General features: G+C 34.5%; 1 protein-coding gene across 1 annotated transcript; it reads left to right on the forward strand.

Moving 5' to 3' along the window:
* The first annotated feature begins 17,672 nt into the window (after positions 1-17,672).
* On the forward strand, positions 17,673-22,723 carry LOC127787573 (uncharacterized). The gene is made up of 7 exons (XM_052315636.1): positions 17,673-17,976; positions 18,061-18,302; positions 18,378-18,584; positions 18,676-18,768; positions 18,853-18,954; positions 22,122-22,463; positions 22,604-22,723. Exons 1-7 carry the CDS (start codon positions 17,673-17,675, stop codon positions 22,706-22,708), a joined length of 1,395 nt encoding a protein of 464 aa, XP_052171596.1. The 3' UTR covers positions 22,709-22,723.
* Positions 22,724-23,463: the final 740 nt, after the last annotated feature.

The following is a 23,463-nucleotide window of genomic DNA, read 5'->3' on the forward strand; positions in this document are numbered from 1 at the left end:
CATATTTACACTTTCGTGTATGGGCTTAGGAGTATGAGGAGATTAATAATAGGAGAAATGTACCTACATGTGGGAAATGGATCAAAAGTTGTTCCATTAGTTGTAGGGACCTATTTATTGGCATTACCCACAGGACTTGTATTGAAATTACATAACTGTTACTACAATCCTAGTTTGACTAGGAATATAATTTCTAATTCTTGTTTGACAAGGATGGATTTTCATTTTTATTTAAGGACAACAATTGTTCGTTTTATAAAAATGAGTTATTTTATGGTAAAACAACAGTACGTAACGGTTTGTATGTCCTTGATGTTGATACTCCTATCAATAACATAAATATTAAGCGACTTAAATCAGATGATTTAAATAGCACTTATTTATGGCATTGTTGTCTTGGCCATATAAATGAGACTAGCACATCCAACTTGTATAGAGATGGATATCTTAGCACATTTGATTATGAATCATATGGTGCTTGCGAATCTTATTTACTTGGCAAGATGACTAAGTCTCTTTTTAAAGTAAAGGGAGGCTACATAAGTGCTAGGGTTTGTGCATATTGATGTGTGTGGACCCATGTCCACCCAAGTTAGAGGTGGATATATCTACTTCATAACCTTTACTGATTATAGATCATGTTTTGGTTATGAGACATAAATCTAAGGCTTTTGAAAAGTTCAAAGAATTCAGATTTGAAGTAGAGAAATAAACTGAGAAAAGTATCGAAGTACTTCGATCAGATCGAGGTGGTGAATACTTGAACAGTGAGTTTCTAAATCATCTGAAGCAGAATGAGATTCTCTCACAATGGACTCCATTTGGAACACCAGAGATGAATGGTGTGTCTGAAAGGAGGAATATGACCTTGTTGGACATGGTCCAGTCCATGATGAGTCGCGCTGAACTCCTTATTTCATTTTGGGGATATGCACTCCTCACCGCGATCTTTGTTTTGAACAGGGTTCCAAGTAAATCAGTTACTCAAACTCCATATAAGATATGGAAAGGAAAGAAGTTAAATCCTTCTTTCCTTAAGATTTGGGGTTGTCAAATTTATGTTAAACATGTTGACAGTAATAAGCTACAACCCAAATCGACGAGATATCTGTTTGTGGGATATCCAAATGGACATTACTTTTACCACCCATGTGAACAAAAGGTGTTTTGTTGCTAAGCATGTGGTATTCCTTGAGAAGGAATTCTTAGATGCTGTGGCTAGTGGGAGGAATGTTAAGCTCGAAGAGATTCGAGACGAACCACAAACAAATATTTCCCTCCAGGAACCTGAGAAAGATCAGACACAAGATGTTGTGTCAACTCCCCAACCTTCTACACAGGAACCTCATAGGTCAATGAGGGTTCGTCGCGAGCAAGAGAGATATGGATTTCTCATCTTGGCACATGGAGATGTGTTTCTGGTTGAGAACGATGAGCCTACTACCTATGATGAGGCAATGTCTGACATTGACTCTGGGTTATGGCAGATGGATGACAAATAGCTTTCCTTAAAGGAAACCTGGTCGAGGATGTGTATATGACACAGCCTGACAGTTTTGTTACTCATAAACATGCAAATAAGATTTGCAACTTGCAAAGGTCCATTTATGGACTAAGGCAAGCATCCTGGAGTTAGAATCAATGTTTTGATGAAAAGATCAAAAAGTTTGATTTTTCACAAAAGGGAAGTTGATCCTTGTGTTTACAAGAAGGTTAGTGGAAGCGTGGTGGTCCTTTTAGTCCTATATGTGGACAATATATGGCTCATAGGGAATTGTGTTCCCATGATGCAATTAATTAAAATATGGCTTTCAAAATATTTTCTCCATGAAGGATTTGGGAGAAGCAACCTATATTCTAGGAATAAGGATCTATAGAGATAGATCCAGGAGGTTGCTAGCACTCTCCCATAGTGCGTACATTGACAAGGTGCTAAAGAGGTTTAGCATGGAAGATTCTAGGAGGAGAAGTCTTCCCATGTCACATGGAATACATCTCTCCAAGGCTATGTGTTTAAAGACACAAGATGAGAGAGATAGGATGAGTCGAGCGCAATATGCCTTGGCTATTGGCTCGATCATGTATGCCATGTTATGTACGAGGCCTGATATCGCATATACTTTGAGCATATGTAGTAGATATCAAGTTGATCCAGGTTAGAAACACTGGATTGCTGTGAAAAACATTCTTAAGTACTTGTGAAGCACTAAAGAGATGTTTTTTGCCATATGGAGAAAAAGAGCATACCATGAAGGGGTTCATGGATGCCAGTTTCCAATTTGACCATGATGATTTTAAATCACGTACAGTCGAAATTCATATTCTGCCTATATGGCTGGGCCATGAGTTGGAAGAGTTCCAACAAGAGATAGTGGCAGATTCAACAACTGAAGTCGAATACATAACAACCTTCGAAGCAGCTAAGGAGGTTGTATGGATCCGTAAGTTCATTGATGAACTTAAAGTGGTGTCCAGCATTGTTGATCCAATAACAGTTATTGGGACAATAATGGAGCCATCACGTAAGCGAAGGAACCACGGTCTCATCAACGGACCAAACTTGTATTGCGGCATCACCATATGATAATGGAGATTATCAGCTGAGGTGACATATGTAGAGAAAGTATCGACGGATGACAATGTCGTAAATCCCTTGACTAAAGCTCTGTCCCAGGAGAAACATGAAAGTCATGTTCGATCATCAGGTATAAGATACATGAATGATTGGCTCTAGTGCAAGTGGGAGATTGTTAGTGTAGGTGCTCTAGACCCAATCAGATTGGGCATGTTGTACACTGACAATTGTAATCATGTTATTATTTGAATAAGGAGTTATTCAAATTCACAAGAAGTCATTCTATTAGTTTCTTGTTATTATTGTAATAACCGAATGAAACTAGATAGAAGTCCATATGATGTATACTGTGAATAATCTATAAAGATGTGAGATGATGCATCACAGTTTATAGACATCATTAAACGTCCCAAGTCGTAGCAATGTCAAGAATGGACATTGACAATTGCGGTAAGACTTGTATGTGCTATGTTTTTGCTATGTGATAGCAATGGGGGTCTCACACCCATAGGCATGGGGATGCCTAGACAAGTACATAGGTGACCAATGTTGGAGAACGTGTCACTGGACATGACTCGCCATGAGAATCCATTTTGGTTAAATGTTGATGGAATTCTCATACGAGATGGGTGTAACTAATCCTTGGACCTGAGGTTGTCACGGTCATCTCATAAGAAGACCGGTATGCTTTGACATCGTTTCGATGGGCCTAGACAAAGGCTGCACGTGGGCGATCGTTGGGTATATCATGAGGCTTATGGAGATGGGTGCATAGCCAAGATGGGACTCGTCTATCCCTTGATAGAGGATGATGTATCTAAGGCGCATTCGGTGGATATTCACTTTAAATCCATGGCCATGGTGAAAGAGATCAATAAGGAGTTATTGATTCACTTTCTATTAAGTGAAGATATCCGAAAGACCGAAGAAAACTCATGTGATCATTATCAAGCAACACATCGCCATACTTGAGATCACATAAGATGCATTGACGAGAGGATCATATTACACGGTAACCATGCTCGTGAAAGGTTATTTGTGGATTATGAATCCTTCTGAATAATTGGGTAGGCATGACGCCTTGCTAAAGGCCAATCTTGTCTTATGTGTTCGTACCGACACATTGCCAACATATTCGAAAGCCTAATGAGTCATACGCAATAGGCACGGTCCCTGGCTTAAACCAGGAGAGTGGACGTATGGTTAAGTGGGACACTTCGGCAAGAAGTTGTGCCGTCGTAGGTTCTCACGGAAAAAGAACAGATAGACGTAATGACGTCGATATGACGAGGAGTCGTCGTAATGGAAAGAGTTTCCTAAAAATGGCATTTGATTAAATTAGGAAGGAGTTTCTAATTTAATGATTTTCTATTTGTTGGAGTGGCAAATAGGAAATAAAATATTTTTGGGCTTAAGTTAATATTTGGACTAAATTAGATTTGGGCCAAATATTAAATTAAATATTATATTTGGACTAAATTGGATTTGGGCCAAATATTAAAATAAATATTATATTTGGACTAAATTAGATTTGGGCCAAATATTAAATATTATATTTGGACCAAATTAGATTTGGGCCAAATATTAAATAAAATATATTTGGGCTTGAATTAGATTTGGGCCATAATATTTTATTTAACCTATAAAAGGATTGGGCCATTTAATTATATTTCTAGTTGGACTAGAATAAGCCCACTTATGATTCTAATTAAATTAGAATTAATGGGCTAGCCCAATCCATTAGGGTTTTAGAAACCCTAGGATATTTCATTATAAATATCCTTTTATAGGTTGCCCATTATTTAGGTGATTTTTGGTGTCATTTTTCAAGAGTTGAAAAACACATTGCCGTTCATTCTTCCCCGTTTCTTTTTGCATCGATTTGAAACGTGGGTGTTCTTTTACCGTCCATACACAAGCCGCGCAAAGGAGAAGGAGCTAGCACTCCTATTCCGCTCTCCTTGCCAACGGACGCGTGCCGCGTATCACGAGTTAGAGGCCGGACGCTTGGACGGCTCGAATCCGCGAACGACTCGATAATTTAAAGGTTAGATTTATTTATTTGTTTGTGAATGATTTGATTTCGACGTTGATCCAATCGCCGGAATCGGGGTAAGGTTCAAAATTTTTGAACTACGCTGCTTGCCCCGTAGCGATCTTGCTTAACTTTCAACGCCCACGCGCACCAGTGCGCCCGCGTGCGCACCTGCAGCCTCCTGCTGCCTGCTTCAGCCTCCAGCTGCCATTTTCACTTCTCTATTTCTTTTTTTTTTTTTTTTTTCTTTGGGCTTTAAAAACCCAAATTTTCCAGAAAATATACGCTCTTAATTTGCCTCAAATCCTTCACCTTTCTCATTCCAAAGCCTCATTTCATAAATAAAATCCTTTTATTTTTATTTATTACAAGATACTTAAGGCTTCAACATAACTTCAAAAAAATATAACTTCACCAAAGCTTAGGCTTCAACATGCCTTAGGCCATAATCCAATGCCTCATTTTTAAATGGAAACATATATTCCCAAAATATAAAATACACACATGCTCTTGGGCTTTAACAAGCCATCACCATACAAATGAATTTACATCTCATAATTAAACATAACAAGATAGGCTTCCATAAGCCATAACATGCACTTGAATCTTCTTCCATGCTTCCACATGCCATTCCACCATTTCCTTTACTTTACCATGCTTTCACAACCTACATGTGAGGGTAAAAACCTCATGAGCTATTAAGCTCAATAAGGGTGCAATGCCAAATAAATATGAACATAACAAGTTATATGATGCCAAGTGCATGCAAATGTGGCTAGGTTTTTTTGCCCTCACAACCCTCCAAGGTTAGAGGCATCAACCCACCATTTCAACCATGTTCTCAAACTAACCTATGGCCATAAGTCTCATGAACATAAAAGCACATGCCAAATGCAACATATACATTATTGAAACATATTTACCACCCATTGCAAGGCCACCCTCCCATGGGGCCATCCCTTACCTCTTCTTGAATATTAAATCTTCATTTCAAGAGAGCTTCCATCTTCATTTTCTCCCATCTAAAATGGCATTCAAACAAGAACTCACTTTGCATACAAGAACACTAATTAAAGAGAAGAAGAGAATACAACTTACCTTGATTCTTTTCTCTTCCCACTACAAAAAACGGGTTTATTGTAGCGATTTTTTTGCGACGGTTTTGAAAACTGCCGCAAAACATGGAATTTTTCGGCGATTTTTCAACCGCCGCAAAATAGGTTTTTTGCGGCGGTTTATACAACATTTTGCGGCGGTTTTGAAAATCGTCGCCAAATTAATTAATTTTAAATAAAAATTAAATTTAGCGGCGATTTTGTCAAAATCGTGGCCAAATTCATTAATAAAAAATTCAAAAAAATTGAATTTAGCGGCGGTTTCGACAAAACCGCCATTAAATAAAATTGAAAAATAAATTTTGTGGCGGTTTTAAATAACTGCCGCAAAAATTTAGAAATTTAAAAATAAAAATTAAATTTTGCAGCGATTTTAACAAAATCGCCGCCAAAATAATTAATAAAAAATTCAAAAAAAATTGAATTTAGCGGCAATTTTGACAAAACCGTCGCTAAATTCGTTAATCATAAAATTAAAAAATAAAAAATTAAATTTAGCGGCGATTTGGTCGCCGCCAAATTCAAAAATTAAAAAAATAAATAAATAAATTTAAAAAAAATAATAATTTAAAATTAAAATGAAATTAAATTTTGAAATATAATCTAAATTTTTAAATTTTTTAATCAATTAATTTATTTAATTTAATTTTAAATAATTTATTTATTTTAAATTTATCAATTAAATAATATATAAAATGTAAATTTATCAGTTAATTTATCAATTAAATTTTTAATTTATCAATTAATTTTTTTCCCTTTCAAATTTATAAAATGTAAAATTTTAAAATATTAATTTATAAAATATAAATTTTTTATCTATAAATATAGAAATTAAATTCTAAATATATAAATTATTATATTTCATGTGCATAAAATATAAATTAAAATATATATTAAATGTATAATAATTAACTATTTGTAATAGTTATTAAATATATACAAAATGAAAAAAAAGGAGAGGAGAGGAGAGAGAGAAAGGGGCGCTTTCATATTTTAAAAAAGAAGTTAGTATGTGAATTATATTTTTTTAATGGGAAAAAGTATATTAAAATTGAATTGAATAATATTTAGAGAATATATATATAAATACTATTCTTATATTGAAAAGATGATATAAATATTTTTAAATTGATGATAGAGTCAAGAAAAACACATCAAATCTCAAAAAACTTGTTATATCACATAATTTTATAATAACTTTTTGAATTAAAAATAACAATACATCTAATATGATCAGAATGTACATTTCTCTATATAATATACAAGAATCTCTATATATATAGTATACATCAAACACGACTTTGATTAATAATATATTTAGTATTATCTTTATCTATATTGTGTGTTGATTAATCAATAAATGCAATGCATTGTGTTGTGTTTGATTAATTAAGCATTACAATGTTTGATTAATCATAAATATATATGAATTAATTTAAATTCATATGGTCGAGACATGAAGTTAAAAAAACACCAACAGTGTCAATGGTTGAGATCAAATACTCAACATATTTTCTCCCCAAAACCATCCCATCCCCCATCACCTCACAAGTATCATAACCACTATCAGAGAGACAGGCGGCGAGACAGACAGCCAGTCACTTCCCCAAATCCATGGCATGGTCACTTCTTTTTCGATTTTTTCTTTTAACTCCCTCTTTACTTCAAATGTCTCTTGTCACAACCATAGCCACAGCCACTGAGTTCTTTGTACTCAACGCTTAGATGGCTTGCAATAGTGTAAGTTTTAAAAAACTTAATTGGGCTTAATCCAAAAGAACTTGACCAGGCTTAATCCGTGAATTAAGTTTTACACTATTTTAATAATTTTTTAATCTTTTTTTCAGATAATGTCTAATATGAATTAAGTTTTACACATAATTAAATTTAATATTTTTATATTATTTAAAAATATAAATTAGTCAACAATATTAATTTTTTATATTAAATTATGTATATTAAATATAATTACTTTAAATGTCACAGTTAAATAATTAATTAAAAAATAAAATAAATTACTTAAAGACAAAAAAAACTAAATTCCCTCCCCCAATTTCCCATTACCCGCCTGCGCCAAGGCACCCCCAATTTCCCAAATTCCCTCCCCCAATTTTACTCTCTCTCTGTGAACCCTTCTCGATCTCTGTCTCTCCTTCTCCCTCGCATCGCTAGCCCTCGCCCCCTCGCTCGCTCTCGCCCTCCCCTCGCTCGAGGTCGCCCTCGGCAGCTCGCCCGCCGTCGCTAGCCCTCGGACCCTCGCTCGCTCTTGCCCTCTCCTCGCTCGAGCTCGCCCTCGGTCGCTCGGCCGCCGTCACTAGCCCTTGGCCCCTCGCTCGCTCGCCGTCGCTCGCGCTCGCCCTCGGCCCCTCCTCACAGTCGATCACGCTCACCCTCGGCCCCTCGCCCGCCGTCGCTTGCGCTCGCTCTCGCCTCTCGCAGTTCCTCAGGTTAGTTCAATTTTAATATAAGAGAGAAGATCTTGGTATATTAATTGATTGTCTTTTAAGAGTCCTGGTATTTGTTATTTTTGTTACAAGCATATATTCCTACCACTGCAACTCAACTTTAAAATTTTAAAATTAAAAATTTTAAAGTTGAGTACATATGAATACATAATGTTGTCTTGTGTTACAGATTCCAATTCCATTTGATCATAGAAGCCACCATAAAATTTCCGGCTAACCATTGATAGAATAAAAAAAACAGAAAAAAAAAAGTTCAATGATAATGCTGTGGATGGATTTGAGCTGATCATCCAGTTTATACTGTGCTGAAATTCAACCCAAAAAACAAACTCTACGCACACAAAGGCATCCTCAGCCCAGTCTGTAGAAATTAGAAAAGTCAAGATGGGAAGGAAGGGGTAATTAATAAGCAATAAATGATTGGAACCTCTAAAACTTAAATAGCTGTAAATCATATCAACTACCCTCAACCACTAGTATAAATGTTGTTTGGTTCGGTCATTTTTGCTTTAAAAAAAATAGTAAATTATCAATACTCCAGCGTCACCCATTCTAAGTATTAAAATTAAGTATATAAATAACATTTTTCATAACTAAAATTGAAATTGTTGTGTTTAATCTTGGCCTTGGGAGCTTTTCTTCTTCTTTTTTTTTTTTTTTTGAAAAATTTATTAGGTTCCTTAAATCAAGTTAGGATTTAGTTAATTTTAATAATATTTTATATTTATTAAATTAATCAAAATATAACATCTGAATTACTACGTGAATAAATTAAAAACCCACAGAAGTTCCAATGATGATGCTACAATCTTTGGAATGGACAGTGGCAATAGAGCCAACAAATTGCTGCTCTCAAGCATTTAATATTTTTGAAGATTGCCCCACTCCACACCCACTCAAATGAAAAAAGAAAACTCATAAAACAACTAAAATTTTAAAATGGATCATTATTGTAATATTTTTTAAATTATTGAGGCTACAACAAAAGAAAGTAAGCTATATTTTGTTTAGCTTTCTGTTGCTTTTTTCTGTTGATTCCCACTAAGTGTCATTTTTTGTTTTTCTTTTAAAAGAGGTAGAAATTAAAAATGACTACAAAATCTAATTCACCTTAAAATTTTGTTTTGTGACTATATACTATCATGTAAGGCATGAAACCCTCACATGCAATAACCAAAAAACCTTGCACATTAGGTCAATACACAAAAAATTGATGTATAAAGAGACAAAAGTTGAGTGTCTTATAGAGTGACAATAATTAGGGTCTCTATTGGAAAATTGTTGTAGTTTTTAAATGCCTTTTATGTATGAAGTACGCATCTTAAAACTAATATGGATGTAATGTTTTGCATATTGAGGTGTAGATTAGAGAAGCAGAATACAAGCTACAAGCTCTGTTTTAACTGCATGGATAAGTCTTGGATTACAAAGCCACGAAATACACATGAATTTCAGGAAAGGGTGCAAGGATTTTTGGAATTTGCCTTTGCCCATCGGTCTGTTGAAGGCAAAATCAAATGTCCTTGTCCTGATTGTGTTTTTAGAAATTGGGAGACCAGAGCAATGGTGTATGATCATTTGATTTGTAGAGGGCTTCCAACCACATACACTACTTGGTTTTGGCATGGGGAGTCAACTACAGGGGAAACTTCTAATAGCACACCCTCGATACAAAATCCCTTATACAGTCATGATCCAATGCACAATATGATCAACGATGCTTTTGGGATATCTAGGGACCATGTGAATGTAGAAGCCTAGACCTCGCATCAACCAGTACATGAAGGTGAAGAAAGGATGCCAGAATTGAATCAAGGACCTAATGAGGAAGCTAAGGCATTTTACGATCTAGTTAGGGATGGAAATCAAGCATTGTATGAAGGATGTACGAAGTACTCGAAATTATCATTCCTAGTAAAACTATATCACATCAAGTGCTTGTGCAGATTGAGTAACAAAGCAATGTCTATGATTTTAGAATTGTTAAAAGATGCCTTCAAACATGCAGAGATTCCTGATTCTTTTTATGAGGCGAAGAAATTAATTACCAAGCTTAGTCTTAATTACAGTCAAATACATGCATGTCCAAATGACTGTATGTTGTATTGGGGAGAAGATGAAAGTAGGGAGACATGCAAAGTATGTAACACGTCAAGATGGAAACAAAGTAGGAAAGGTAACCCGACGAACATGTCTAGTGGGGGCAAGAAAAGAAAAAAGAAACATGTCAAAGTTTTACGGTACTTTCCACTTAAACCACGTTTGCAAAGGTTATTTATGTCTTCTAAAACTGCTGAACATATGAGGTGGCATTCTGTGGATAGTAATAAAGATGGCTTGATGAGGCACCCGAGAGACTCTGAGGCGTGGAAGAGATTCGATGAAACACACCTTGAATTCGCATCAGATCCACGGAATGTTAGGCTTGAAATAGCTAGTGATGGCTTCAATCCTTTCAAAACTTTGAGTACCAACTATAGCATTTGGCCTGTGATTCTTATACCGTACAACTTACCCTTTGGATGTGTATGAAGCAGACTTCCTTTATCCTTTCAATGATCATTCCGGGAAAGCAAATGCCAGGGAATGATATCGATGTTTACTTACAACCCTTGATTAAAGACTTGAAGGATTTGTGGGATGGTGGTGTGGAAACATTTGACACTTCACTCAATCAAATGTTTAATATGCGCGCTGCATTGATGTGGACAATTAGCGATTTTCCTGGGCTTGGTAATTTATCTGGGTGGAACACACACACTAGTTCAGCTTGTCCAACTTGCAATTTTGACACTGTTGCCCATCGTCTACCTCATAGTAGAAAGTGGAGTTTTATGGGTCATCGCCGATTTTTAGAGCCAAATCATAGATTCAGGTTTAACCGTGTTCATTTTGATGGTAATACAGAGTTTAGGAATCCACCAGTGGCACTATTAGGTTCAAAGATATTCAAGCAGTTGGAAAATGTTCATGTTACATTTGGGAAAGGGATGGAGGCTGAAGATAACAGAAAAAGAACTCACCGAAAAAATATTGTAGAAAGTGGTTGTCAACAATGGAGAAAGAAAAGTATATTTTTCCAACTTCCTTATTGGGAGTACAACTAGTTGCACCATAACCTTGATGTTATGCACATTGAGAAAAATGTGTGTGATAATGTCTTGTACACCATTCTCAATGAAAGTGGAAAAACAAAAGATAATCTCAATGATCGAAAAGACTTGAAAGAGATGGGCGTAAGAAGTGATCTTTGGCCAAATGAAAATGGACAGTATCGACCTGCTTTATTTACAATGTCAAATGCCCAAAAAGATGTATTCCTTACAACTTTGAAGAATGTTTTAGTGCCTGATGGTTACTCAAGTAACATTGCTAGGTGTATTGATCTAAAGCATCGGAAGATATTTGGTTTGAAAAGTCATGATTCACATATTCTTATGGAGCAACTGCTACCAATATCAATTAGAAATGTGTTGCCTAACCAAGTGTCTGCCGTTTTAGTTGATTTGTGCTCAATATTTAGGCAAATATGTGGCAAGGTGTTGAATCCTCTAGACTTTGACAAGCTCCAACGTCGAGTCATTCTCACACAATGCCATATGGAAATGCTTTTTCCGCCTGGGTTCTTTATAGTCATGGTTCATTTGGTTGTGCATCTAGTGAATGAACTGAAGCTTGGAGGCCCAATACATTATCGATGGATGTATCCTATAGAAAGGTAAATATTCTATATATCGTAATTGCTATTTTCCATTGGATTTGCAGGTATATATGTATAACACTATTTTCTAATTGTGTTTTTTACTTTAGATACTTGGGACATTTGAAGTCCTATGTACGTAACAGGGCACAACCAGAAGGTTCCATTGCTGAAGGTTATTTGGCTAAAGAATGTTTGACCTTTTGTTCAAGATACTTGGAGGGCATTGAGACAAGATTCAACCAGCTTGGACGTGTTGATGATCAAACGACAAACAATGAATCGTCTCAAGTTTCAATGTTTTTTACTGAAATAGGGAAATCAGTTGGGAGTACTTCATATTTCAACCTTACTCATATTGAGAAACGACAAGCACACAGATATGTGTTGATGAATTCAAAACTAGTCGATCGGTTTGTGAAGTGAGTTCGTACATAAAAGATATATAATTTATCAAAATCCCTTATTTTCCTATCTTGTTGCGTTAATGACTTAATTTTATATAGGGAATTTAGAGAGATAACCAAGAGAAGGCTCAGGAATCGAACACGATCAACTATAGAGATTGAAAGAACAGTACATCGGGAATTCGTTGATTGGTTCTCTAAGCGTGTAGGTTTACCATTGATATATTTTATTAAGAACAATATTTCAATCATGAAAAATTGTACTTATCGATTTCCTTTTGTTTCATTTTAGATTATGAATGATGAAAATGAATCCCATTCAGATGATCTTAAGTTCCTTGCACAAGGGCCACTTCAACGTGCCAAACGATTTAGTGCATATAATGTCAATGGATTCAAATTTCGGACTATGGAACGAGAACATAGCTTGAAAACTCAAAACAGTGGAGTTTTTTATGATTTCTGGAACAAGAAGTCATTCTAGAATCAGTGACAACAACCCAGTTAATGGAGATGTTAATTATTATGGAAAATTGGTAGATATAATCGAGCTTAATTACTATGGTCGATTCAGGATTATTCTATTCAAGTGTAAATGGGCCAATATCATAACTGATAGAGGGATCAGACAAGATGCTTTGCAGTTTACTTTAGTGAATTTCTCTCGATTGATACATACTGGTGAACGTGAAGAAGATGAACCTTATATTGAAGCTTCACAAGCACAACAAGTGTACTATGTTGAAGATGTTGTAGAAAAGGATTGGAGTGCTGTTGTACATTTAAAACCAAGAGATTTGTATGATATGGGTGAAGACACTGAAGAGACATTCTATGAGAACGAGCCATATCAAGCACAAGACTTAGAGTTATTTTTTCCTAATGATACTGGAATTCTGTCACTTGCAAGAGCACAAATAGATGATGATCCAATGCCTAATGTTGAAAATGTTGATGATGAGGATATGTAATTCTATGGATTTAATTAATGCAAATGTAGAATATTATATTACATTTTACTTTGCTTATTATATTGTTGTTAGCCTTTTTCTATTTTGCCTTTCATTTTGTTTTGCTTTATCTATACGTGTATGTTTTTATCATTTATAAAAAGTTGCAGCCAAGATTAGGAAGAAACGTCTAAGAGGTACCAATAGAGAAGTGGTAACAACAATATAATAAGCAAACACAACATAAAGGTTTAAGATTTTTTTTTCACCATCACCTCACATGTCTTACTAGAAGGGTTTAGACTAATTAGACAATAAATACATAACCGCTTAGGACACAAACAGAGCTATTTTCATGGCAGTTGGTCAATGTAGACTGGGAAGAAGTAGCACATTCGAATACAAGCTAACCTAATGAAACCTTTAATGTGATGTAAAAACTACAAATACAAGCATCTATTCCCTAATCTGTTTTCGTGTTTGATCAAAATTAGATGTATCCTGACAAAAATAACAATCAAAACTACTTGTAGCTATAGTAGAATTATTTTATGTTACTAGAGGTTGATGCCCTTCGACAAGTAAACAAAAAAGAAGCCTCTGATTTTTGCATCACTTGCAAAACTGTGACCACCAATACCAACACCCATACGGGCACTTATCATCATTGCTAACTTCATACTCATATATCTAAAATAAAAATAAGTACTGTAAAAGAGGAGCAAGTATTCACCTTCTAAATTCTAAAAATTAATTGTAAAATATTAAAATAAGTATTCTACTAAAAATTAATTGTAAGTACTTCTACTAAAAATTAATTGTAAAATATTAAAATAAGTATTCACCTTCTAAATTCTACTAAGATAAAAAAATGGGAGCGCAAGTACTGTAAAAGAGGAGTAATGCAAGACTAAAATAAAACCATCACAACCGTACGTACGTAAAATGAGAATATTATATAGTACAACAAGATTAATTAAAATAAGAATACCACAAAACTAATTAAAATGATAACACTACAATATATATATATATATAGTAAAACAAGTGAATCACAAAACAAAAATATATAGGAGCAATACAAGACTAACTAAATGAAAACACAATAACACTAAAATATTTTTTTGCTGGCTGAGGTTCGGTCAAAAACATCTTAAAGCTAATGATTTCCATTTAAACAATATATATTATACCCATCATTAATGGATTGTAGGCTTTGTTTGTTTGTAGAAAAGTATTTTCTTGAGGGTTTCTGTGTAAACAACTTATTGAACTGTGTTTTCTACTGTTTGGGTGTAATCTGAAAATGTTGCTGGAAAATGCCCGAGAAAGAAAAGACAAACAGATATAAAGGATCACAACTTCGAGAAAGTGATGTTTTGGAGTTGTTAGACCTCTTGGCTGCAAGATTTCCATTTTCAGTAGAAAAAAACATATCTGTAATTATTGTCTTAGTATATGTTGAATAGCCAATTTGAATATTTTCATTTTAGTTTAAAGTATGCAAACAATCTCTATAGAATAAATAAAGAGTGGACTGCTAATAAGTATGATCATTTCTTGACAAGTCATGAGCTCCTTCTTAGACGAGTAGTGGAGGTTTGAGAAAAATGTAACTTATTTTAGTAAATCTTATTTAAACTACTCTAATTAGGCAGTAAATTCAGCCCTAGCAAACCCTAATTACTTAAAAGAGTCAACGTCACTCCAAATGGAAAAATCCCTAATTGAGTGCTTTAAAATTACAATGAAATTTGAGAAGAATCTAAATGTATAATCTCCTTCAACCCAAAAAGGAAGCTCCCATCATCAGCCTTTTGAAACAAACTTCTAGTCTTGAGGAAAGATGTTTTGATTTGTAAAAAAACAAATCAATAGAGGTTCCATGAGGGAGTAGATGTAACAGGAAGACCAAATCAATAGATGCAGTAATAATGGAACTAACCTGATCAATAAAGAATTCTATGTGGAAAAAAGACTAATAAAAATTAAAAAATATGTAAACAATAGTAAAAGACCAATAAGAAATTTATAGGGTAATAATTGTCTTAAACCTTAGTTGTGACTATGGTTTGGTTCACTCTAATTTGTGGTTGGGTCTTGTGAACAAATTTGAGATTTTGATTAATGTAATGGTTGATTTGCTGGCTTTTGTTAGCAAACAAGTTGGGTCTGCTCATGATGGATCCCCCACGGTCCAAAAACAAGGTTGTTATTTTTCAAAGTGTAGGGAAAGATGATATATTTAAGAAATTAGACTCCCATATTCAGATTTGTAAAATCATGTAATCATCTAATTCTACTAGTTAGATCATCATCCCTAGAGAATCGTTCAGTTTTGAGGTATGTAAATTGTTCAAATTTGAAGTTTTATTATATTTGCTCATATTACCTTGGCAACCAAATGCAATACAAAAGGTTTTTGGTTAGCAAATTTGAAATTTTAGTTCGTCAATTTCAACCACATTTAAGTTCAAAACCCTGAGTAATCACAATAATTGATTATTATACGATAGCAATCCAAGATAAAGGACTGTTATCCAGTTCATAGTTTAATTATAAGTTAAGCGGAAAGCAATTCTGTGGGAGCTGAAAAAATGATTAACATAGAAATAGACTGGCCAATTTGGAGATATTCTTCTAGATGATGAATGTTTCTAACTACATTATAGCAGAAAAAGTAGATTTAAGATGGGAATTCTTCTTCCAGACCACCCTGGAAGGCTTCATAAATTTTGATTACTTGCTTGGTTAATGGTTTACAACAAAATTGCTTGCTTCATGAGGGATCCTGGATTTTTGTTCAGTGATCTCACATGAATTTGTTTTTAATTGATAGGTGAAGACAAGGAGGCAAAGCTGTAATAGTTTGTACTTATCTTTTATTTAAATAGGCTACTTGATTCATTTAATTCACTGCTTTATTATTCAAAAGAGAATTTCTGTTTGGATGGGTTGTTGACTGGAAATCTCATATAACCTTTTCACTTGTGCCCAATGTTTTGCTTCTTAGAATTTTTTCAAGTTATTTTGCCTTTTTTGATGAGAGTGAAGCCTCATTAGTTTTCTTTTCTCAATTAACATCTTTCTTTGATCATGTGATTCAGGAAGGTCCTAATCCGCAACCCCTGGGGCCCCCATCCAAAGACAAAAATGCAGTTTCTTATCTATTTAGGTACTGCAAAATTGGCAGTGGCAGAGCCAACTTTATATGAATTGTAATAGTTAAAGGGTCTCTACTATGCATTAGGCTCCCCACTTGTGAGGGTCAGGGAGGGTCATAATAAGATAATATCCGTAACAAAATGCCTTGCAAACCCTTTAGATCATGATAAAACCTCTCAAACTAGAAAAGAGAATGTTCCATTGAGATGAATGGAAGCCTTCTGAATTTTCAAAAACTCTTGTTGACGTAGGATATGACCAAGAACTAATCTCAAACCTAAAACACTACTGAGAACAAATCTTAAAACCTGAAAACACTAAGACACAAGTCTCAACTTAGACTAAATATCTGTATTCAATAATTAATCTGCAAAAGCTGCTTTTAGAAAATAAAACTAATTAGGAAATATAATCAAGTTACCAATCTGTTAACTTCATAATTTGTACCTTGATTAGATTTTGTTAAATTCTCCTTTCTCTCTCTCAGTTCTCCCTCTTAATCAGTCTGATTTTTCCCCCTTTTTCTCTCTATTTATCCCTCTCTTTCAATTCTCTCATCAAAGGAATTATAGTCAGGCTTGGGTTCCTGATAGTTGACAAGTCTTTTAAATGTAAAACATGATTAGTATTCAGGTTATCAAGTAAATTGAGCAAATATGCATTAAGTTCAAGTGTTCTCTTTTTGAGAAATGGTCTACTTGTTGGAGGGTGTGGTATTTTAAAGAATGTTTTTGGTATTGTTCAAGATGAATTTGGATCATTGCATAATTATCTTTATTAAAGTTGTTTGCTTTATGATGCACATTAATAACAAGTTCTAGTGTTGTTAAAGGCCTAAGGCGCAATAAGGCGCAAAGGGTCTTGGAGCCTGAGGCGCGCGCCTGGCAAGTGCAAGGCGCATGCTGACTAAGAAGAAAGAAAAATATACTTCTTAATTGAATAATAAGTCATAAAATAGATCCTATCACATATCAACATTTATGTTATCAAAAAATTCAGGAATTCAACATATATTAAATAAATCACAACATAAACATACTTTATGGCATACCTGTTTGTGATTTAGTTTAAAAAAACACTTTTAAAATCATGTAATCATCTAACGGTCATTACACACTCTTAAATGTAGAAAATTATATTGCATTTTACGTCGCTTATTATTATGTTTCTCCTTCTCCTTTATTATTATTATTATTATTATTTTTTTGCTTTGCTTTATATATATGTGCATGTTTTTCTCATGTATAAAAAATTGCAGCCATGATTAGGAAGAAACGTCTAAGAAAGACAGGCATTACTGATTTTGGTGGAGATGCCTCACTTCCCACACATGCTTCAGCATCATTGTCAGCTCCACCACAACCCCCAGCATCATCCCTAGCTCCACCACAACCTATAGCATCCTCCCCAACTCCACCGCAACCTCCATTATCTGGCCATGCCCCATCACAACCTCCAGGATCTAGGCAGACTCTATCAGAATCATCCACCCCACATCTATCTCAGGATATTCCATCGACAGCCTCGTCTACATCACGTCATTACTGGACAGTTAATGTGATAGGTATGCACAAAATATTTAAATTGCATGTAATTATTATATACTTGCATTAATTATTAAATTAGGTATATGTATTTTGATTGACAGATGAAGAAGGGCTTATAAAACAGGAAAAACTAAGGGTTAAAGATGTTTGGTTACTAGCACGTGGAAGGCGTGTTATGTTAGAGTTCAATGAATCATTCCAACCAATTGGAGATCCAGCTGGACTTCTTGGAGGGATTTTAGGAGAATTAGCCTCTGATTTTGTTGCTTTTCCTGTCAACTATGAAAGTTGGCACAAAGTACCGAAGACATACAAAGAAGAAATTTACAAAAATAGAATCATGGTAATTAACTAATATTGTATTTTTTGATATATTTTTTGAATATGTTATTGTAACTAATATTGTTGTTTTTTGAAGGAAAAATTTAATGTTGACGAGGGGCCTGCTAAAATTTTTATTTTGAAGAACATTGGAAAGAAATGGAAGGACAATAGATGTAAATTATACCATGAGTGGTATGATCCCAATATTGGTCGAGAAGCAAATATTACAAAGCATCCACCGAGAATATCTCAAGACCAATGGGCAAGTTTTATTGACTATCGTGCACGAGATAAGACTAAGGTGATGTTACTAATCTTGCTTATAAGATTACTAATATTTATATGACTAAGTGGTTAAGATTAAACTAATGATGTTTTTGTTGGATATCTAGGAGATATGTCAAAAAAATGCTGAAAATCGATTCAAATTGACAATTCCACACACAGGAGGGTCTAAGAGTCTAGCAAGGAAAAAATATGAGATGGTAATATTGCAAAAATTTATCCTTAATATGAATTTTTTATTCTAACATCAACTAATATTTATGTGAAATTGTTCTAAATTATAGGAAATTGAGAGTGGCCAGCCTGTGAGTAGGGGTTTATTATACATTGCGACGCATAAGAAGAAAGATGGATCTTTTGTGAATGAAGGAGCACGAACTATAAGCGTAAGTTTTTTTTGTATCATAACCATTCCACTTTTTGAATCATAGAAGAAGCTTTTATCTATATTATGCTTTATTAGTAAATGAGTTATAAGTTTAGTTGAACTTGCTAGAAGAAAACATACATATACTAAAAAATATATGTATTTGCTTATTTTAAAAAATATAATAAAACCTAAAGTTAAGGGGAAAACAGACAGAAGTGCATGGTTTATGATTTTCCTTCTTATATTGGTGTTCAATAGGCTTTTGGTTTATGATTTGCAGAAGATGCTAATTTTTGAGATGTTCACAAAACTTGATTGATATTTGCTGGCCTTAAATATGCAACTTAATTAAAGTTCAAATTAAAATTCTTTGCAATAGAAGAGTCAACTTGGATACTCTTTTTAAACCACCAGAACTGGCAGCTTGGATACTCTTTTTAACAAAGGAGCAGGATTTTTTTTTTTTTTTTTGCTCTGATATCATGCAGCTCATATTAGGGGGGAGAACAATGAATATATTTTCATATAGATTACTGAATACATTCCCTATTAATAGGGAATAAGATTACACTATAGGAAAGTTATAGAAAAGGAAAAACAAATATTCTCTACACTATACAAGGAAACTAAGGATACAATTACAGAATTAGGAAACTTCTTAAATCAGGATCTAATCTTGGAGAAGATATCTATCTTGACTTTAGGAAAGTTAGCTCATGATCCTCTAATCTCCTCCAATCTTCGTGGATTCTCTAATCACTCCAACATAATCTCCAATAATATTCTCAAAATCTCCATACTTTGTGTCCTTGCAAAATGGATTTTGGAATTCTCAAAACCCAATAAGACATGATGGAAGCCATACTGGCTCCAGAAAGCCCTATGGAAAACCCCTGTTGTTTCTTAGGAGGCTCCCCTGATAGCATGCATATTTATGCTATATATTGGCATTTCACCTCAGTCTTATTACGCCATTTGAAGTAATTTTTGCTGATCTTTCATTGTTTCTATTTTATTATACTTCAAACCATCCTTACACTATTTTCTATCTTACTTCTATGGATCCAGGCTTGCTTAGCTTTAGGGAATATTGGATGGGCTAGAAAAGTGGCTCATCTAAAGGAGCTTGGGCTCACTTTCAAGGAGCAGATTTGGGCTGCTCGATTTTGCTGTTTTGGGCTCTCTTTTGTTTCTTTTCTTTTCTGTTGGGCTAGGCCCAACCCTATCCTTCCTAGCTCTTCCTTTCTTAGCCATGTATTTAAGGCCTCTTAGCACTTGTTTCCAGATTAGAGGGAAGAAAGGGAGAAAAGAGAGGAGATTTTAGCCATTTTCTGGTTGTTAGCATTTTTTGTTTTCTCCATTTTGTCTTCATTGCTGTAATGGAAGGCTAGAGCTATTGTAACTGGTTGTGTATCTTGAACCCATGTGGAATCTGAGTCCTGGATGAGCTGCAAAAACCTGGTTTGTTGTTTGTTTCTTATTCATTTCCATTTGGTTTAGTTGAGCAGATTTGTGAATGCATGGAGTTCATGGCAGGTTTGTGTGAATTTGCATGGATTCATATTCTGTTAAATGCTTAAGAGAACAGCATGTTGTAGCCGGTTGGTATAACATCTCGGAAGTGAATATAATGTGCTTGAATGGTTGTTCTTGCATAGCTCCGGATAGGTTGAATAGAGAGTGAATGGTTGCATTTTGTTTATAAGAGATTTCTGTATTCATTTTGTTATTCCAATCATTCTAATCCTTGGACGGTTGTTGGGGATGCTTTAAGTTTGATGTCCGAAGATTAAAACATCTAACAAACCAAGATTTATAGGTTGGATGAGGAAGATTTCACATAGGGGACAAATACATAGCTGGTTGCATTTCATTTACTGATTTTCATCTATCCTTGTGTTTTCTATTTTGTTACTTAGTTTTCTGTCAAACCCCCCCCCCCTAAACAAACTGTTATTTATATTGGTTCTCCTTGTTGGTAGAAGAAGGTGAGGCTCCTTGTGAGAGACGACCTAGGGTGCACTTTGCTGCAAACTAGAGAAGAGAAGAGATATATAGATACTAATTCTGGAGTGGTTCGACAGCCGGCCATTCCCTCCCTGGGGTGTTTGACCATAAGCCCAACCTCCATGATGACTCTTGAATCCAATCCCATACTGCCTGTTATGTCTTTTAGATTTAAGAACAAATATGACCAACATATCTACAACGATAGATTGTCTACAAAAGAGGCAAAAGGAATATTTTATCTTATCACATAGTGTAGGCTGACTTGAACTCGTAAGCCAGCCTAATGTCCACCCTTACTCCCTTAAGACTTCAAATTTCCTTTCTTTCCTATTTTGATTTTGAAGTTGGATTTCATATGTTTTCTAGAGTTTTACTTTCCTTGAAACCTAATTGTTTTGAAGGATAAAAACCTTCTTGTTACTCCATCTTTATCATCCCATAAACAATTTCTTTTTACCTTTCTGTTTTTTTAGCCATAGTGATAAGAAAGTGATTGGTCTCTCTTGCTATTGTTATCACTATGTAATGGTTTCCCTCATACATGTCTTGCATCGCTCCAATATATCTGCTGTGACCTCTTTCTTTTCTGAAGCCGACATGAAATTTCTGGTACTCTCATTTGTACTTTCTCCAAATCTAACAAAACCAAATTGAGATCTTTTGGTTTTCCCTTTACCTGCTACTGGTCTCAGAACAGATAGACTGCTTTCATTGTTATCCTAGGTATAAATCCAAATTGATTATCCAATACCTATGTTTCAAGTCTTACCTGCAAAACAATTACATCTCATAGGCCTTTCCTGACCCTAGTTGGTCCTAGAGCTCTCAGTTTTGGAACTCTAATTTTATAAAATAATCTACTCTGTGTATTTACCCCACTATTAACACTGCTTCTAAATTCTCTTTTTCAGCCACATGTCATCATGGCTTTGATCTTTTAAGTGTTAAAATGGAAAAATTTGTCTTGTTCCTTTTCTATCTTTAGCTCAGAATTTGGTTATTGATTATGTCCTAAATTTCAACATTTTCTTATATTTTGTTGAATTTTTTTTTTTTTTTTTGTGTGTTGCAAGACATGTAATGATAAAGGTGAATGTGACATTGAAACCTTTGAGTAAGACCAAGTCTTTTTTTGAGATTTTTATGATTGATATTGTTTTTTAATCCATATAGGAGAAAATTTCTGAGATTGAGAGCCAAGGCACGCCTTCACAGTCAGTCTCCTTAAATGATTCACTTGCTCGTGTGCTAGGAAAAGAACATTCAGGCCAAGTTCGAGGTTTGGGCTTCGGTCCTAGTCCAAACCAAGTTTTTGGGACCACTGCTCAATTCAGTGGGACATCCTCGCCATCCAATAATACTAGTACACCTGTTGTACAATATGTGAAAAAATTGGAGGAAAAATTAGAGACTAGTCAACAAGAGGTTCGAAGTTTAAAGAGTGCAATGGCTTATATTTTCACCAATATCGTGGGGAATATACCACCTGAGTTTGCTGCTATGCTCAATACAATGGTATGTTAATATATTAATTCTTAAATTATGAATTTTATTTTTTCATTTCAAGTGATTGTTTATGTTTATCTCCACAAATATTCATCAAAGTATGTTTTTTCTTTTTGTATACATATCTAATATAATTTTAATTATTTTAGGCACCAGATGCACATAGTGGACCAGTGTCACCAGCAGGAAGGCTATCTTCTAATGCAAGTCATGACATTCATCAGACCCATCAAGATCCAAACCAACAAAGTTGATGTGATGATATGGAACTTCATTTTGGATATTAAATTGTTTAAAATATGTTACATGTTTGGATATTTAAGTAGTATTGAATATTTATGGTTTATTGATTAAATGGATTGAAATATTGTGTATGTGAATTTTGTATATATGTTATAAATTTTAGGTTATTTGTGAGTTGCATTGTGAGTAATTTGGCACAGGTTTTTGATTTGGTGAACAAAAAAAGCAACCTGGGAGCCTTTCTGTTAGGCTTTTAGCGGCGGTTTTGAAACCGCCGCTAAAAGCCACGATATCAAAATTAAAACCGCCGCTAAAGTGCCAAAAATCAAGCGAGAAAATTTAGCGGTGGTTTCAAAACCGCTGCTAAAACGAAAAATAAACCGCCGTTATTTTTTTACAAATTATTTTATTTCAGCGGCGGTTTCAAAACCGCCGCTAAAACGAAAAATAAACCGCCGTTATTTTTTTTACAAATTATTTTATTTCAGCGGCGGTTTCAAAACCGCCGCTAAAACAAAAAAAAACCGCCGTTATTTTTTTTACAAATTATTTTATTTTAGTGGCGGTTTCAAAACCGTCGCTAAAATGAAAAGAAAACCGCCGTTATTTTTTACAAATTACTTTATTTCACCGGCAATTATATAACCACCGCTAAAAATCAAAATAAAACCGCCGCTAATTGTTTTAACAATTGTTTTATTTTAGCGGCGGTTTCTTTAAACCGCTGCGAAATATGATTTTAGCGGCGGTTAAATAACCGCCGCTA

This window comes from Diospyros lotus, chromosome 12 (genome assembly GCF_014633365.1).
Source record: "Diospyros lotus cultivar Yz01 chromosome 12, ASM1463336v1, whole genome shotgun sequence".
NCBI lineage: Eukaryota > Viridiplantae > Streptophyta > Magnoliopsida > Ericales > Ebenaceae > Diospyros > Diospyros lotus.

Coding starts and splice junctions, on each gene's coding strand:
- LOC127787573 (XM_052315636.1), top strand. CDS start 17,673: ATGATTAGGAAGAAACGTCTAAGAAAGACAGGCATTACTGATTTTGGT. Junction 18,585..18,675: donor GTGCACGAGATAAGACTAAG/GTGATGTTACTA, acceptor TTGGATATCTAG/GAGATATGTCAAAAAAATGC. Junction 22,464..22,603: donor CTGCTATGCTCAATACAATG/GTATGTTAATAT, acceptor TAATTATTTTAG/GCACCAGATGCACATAGTGG.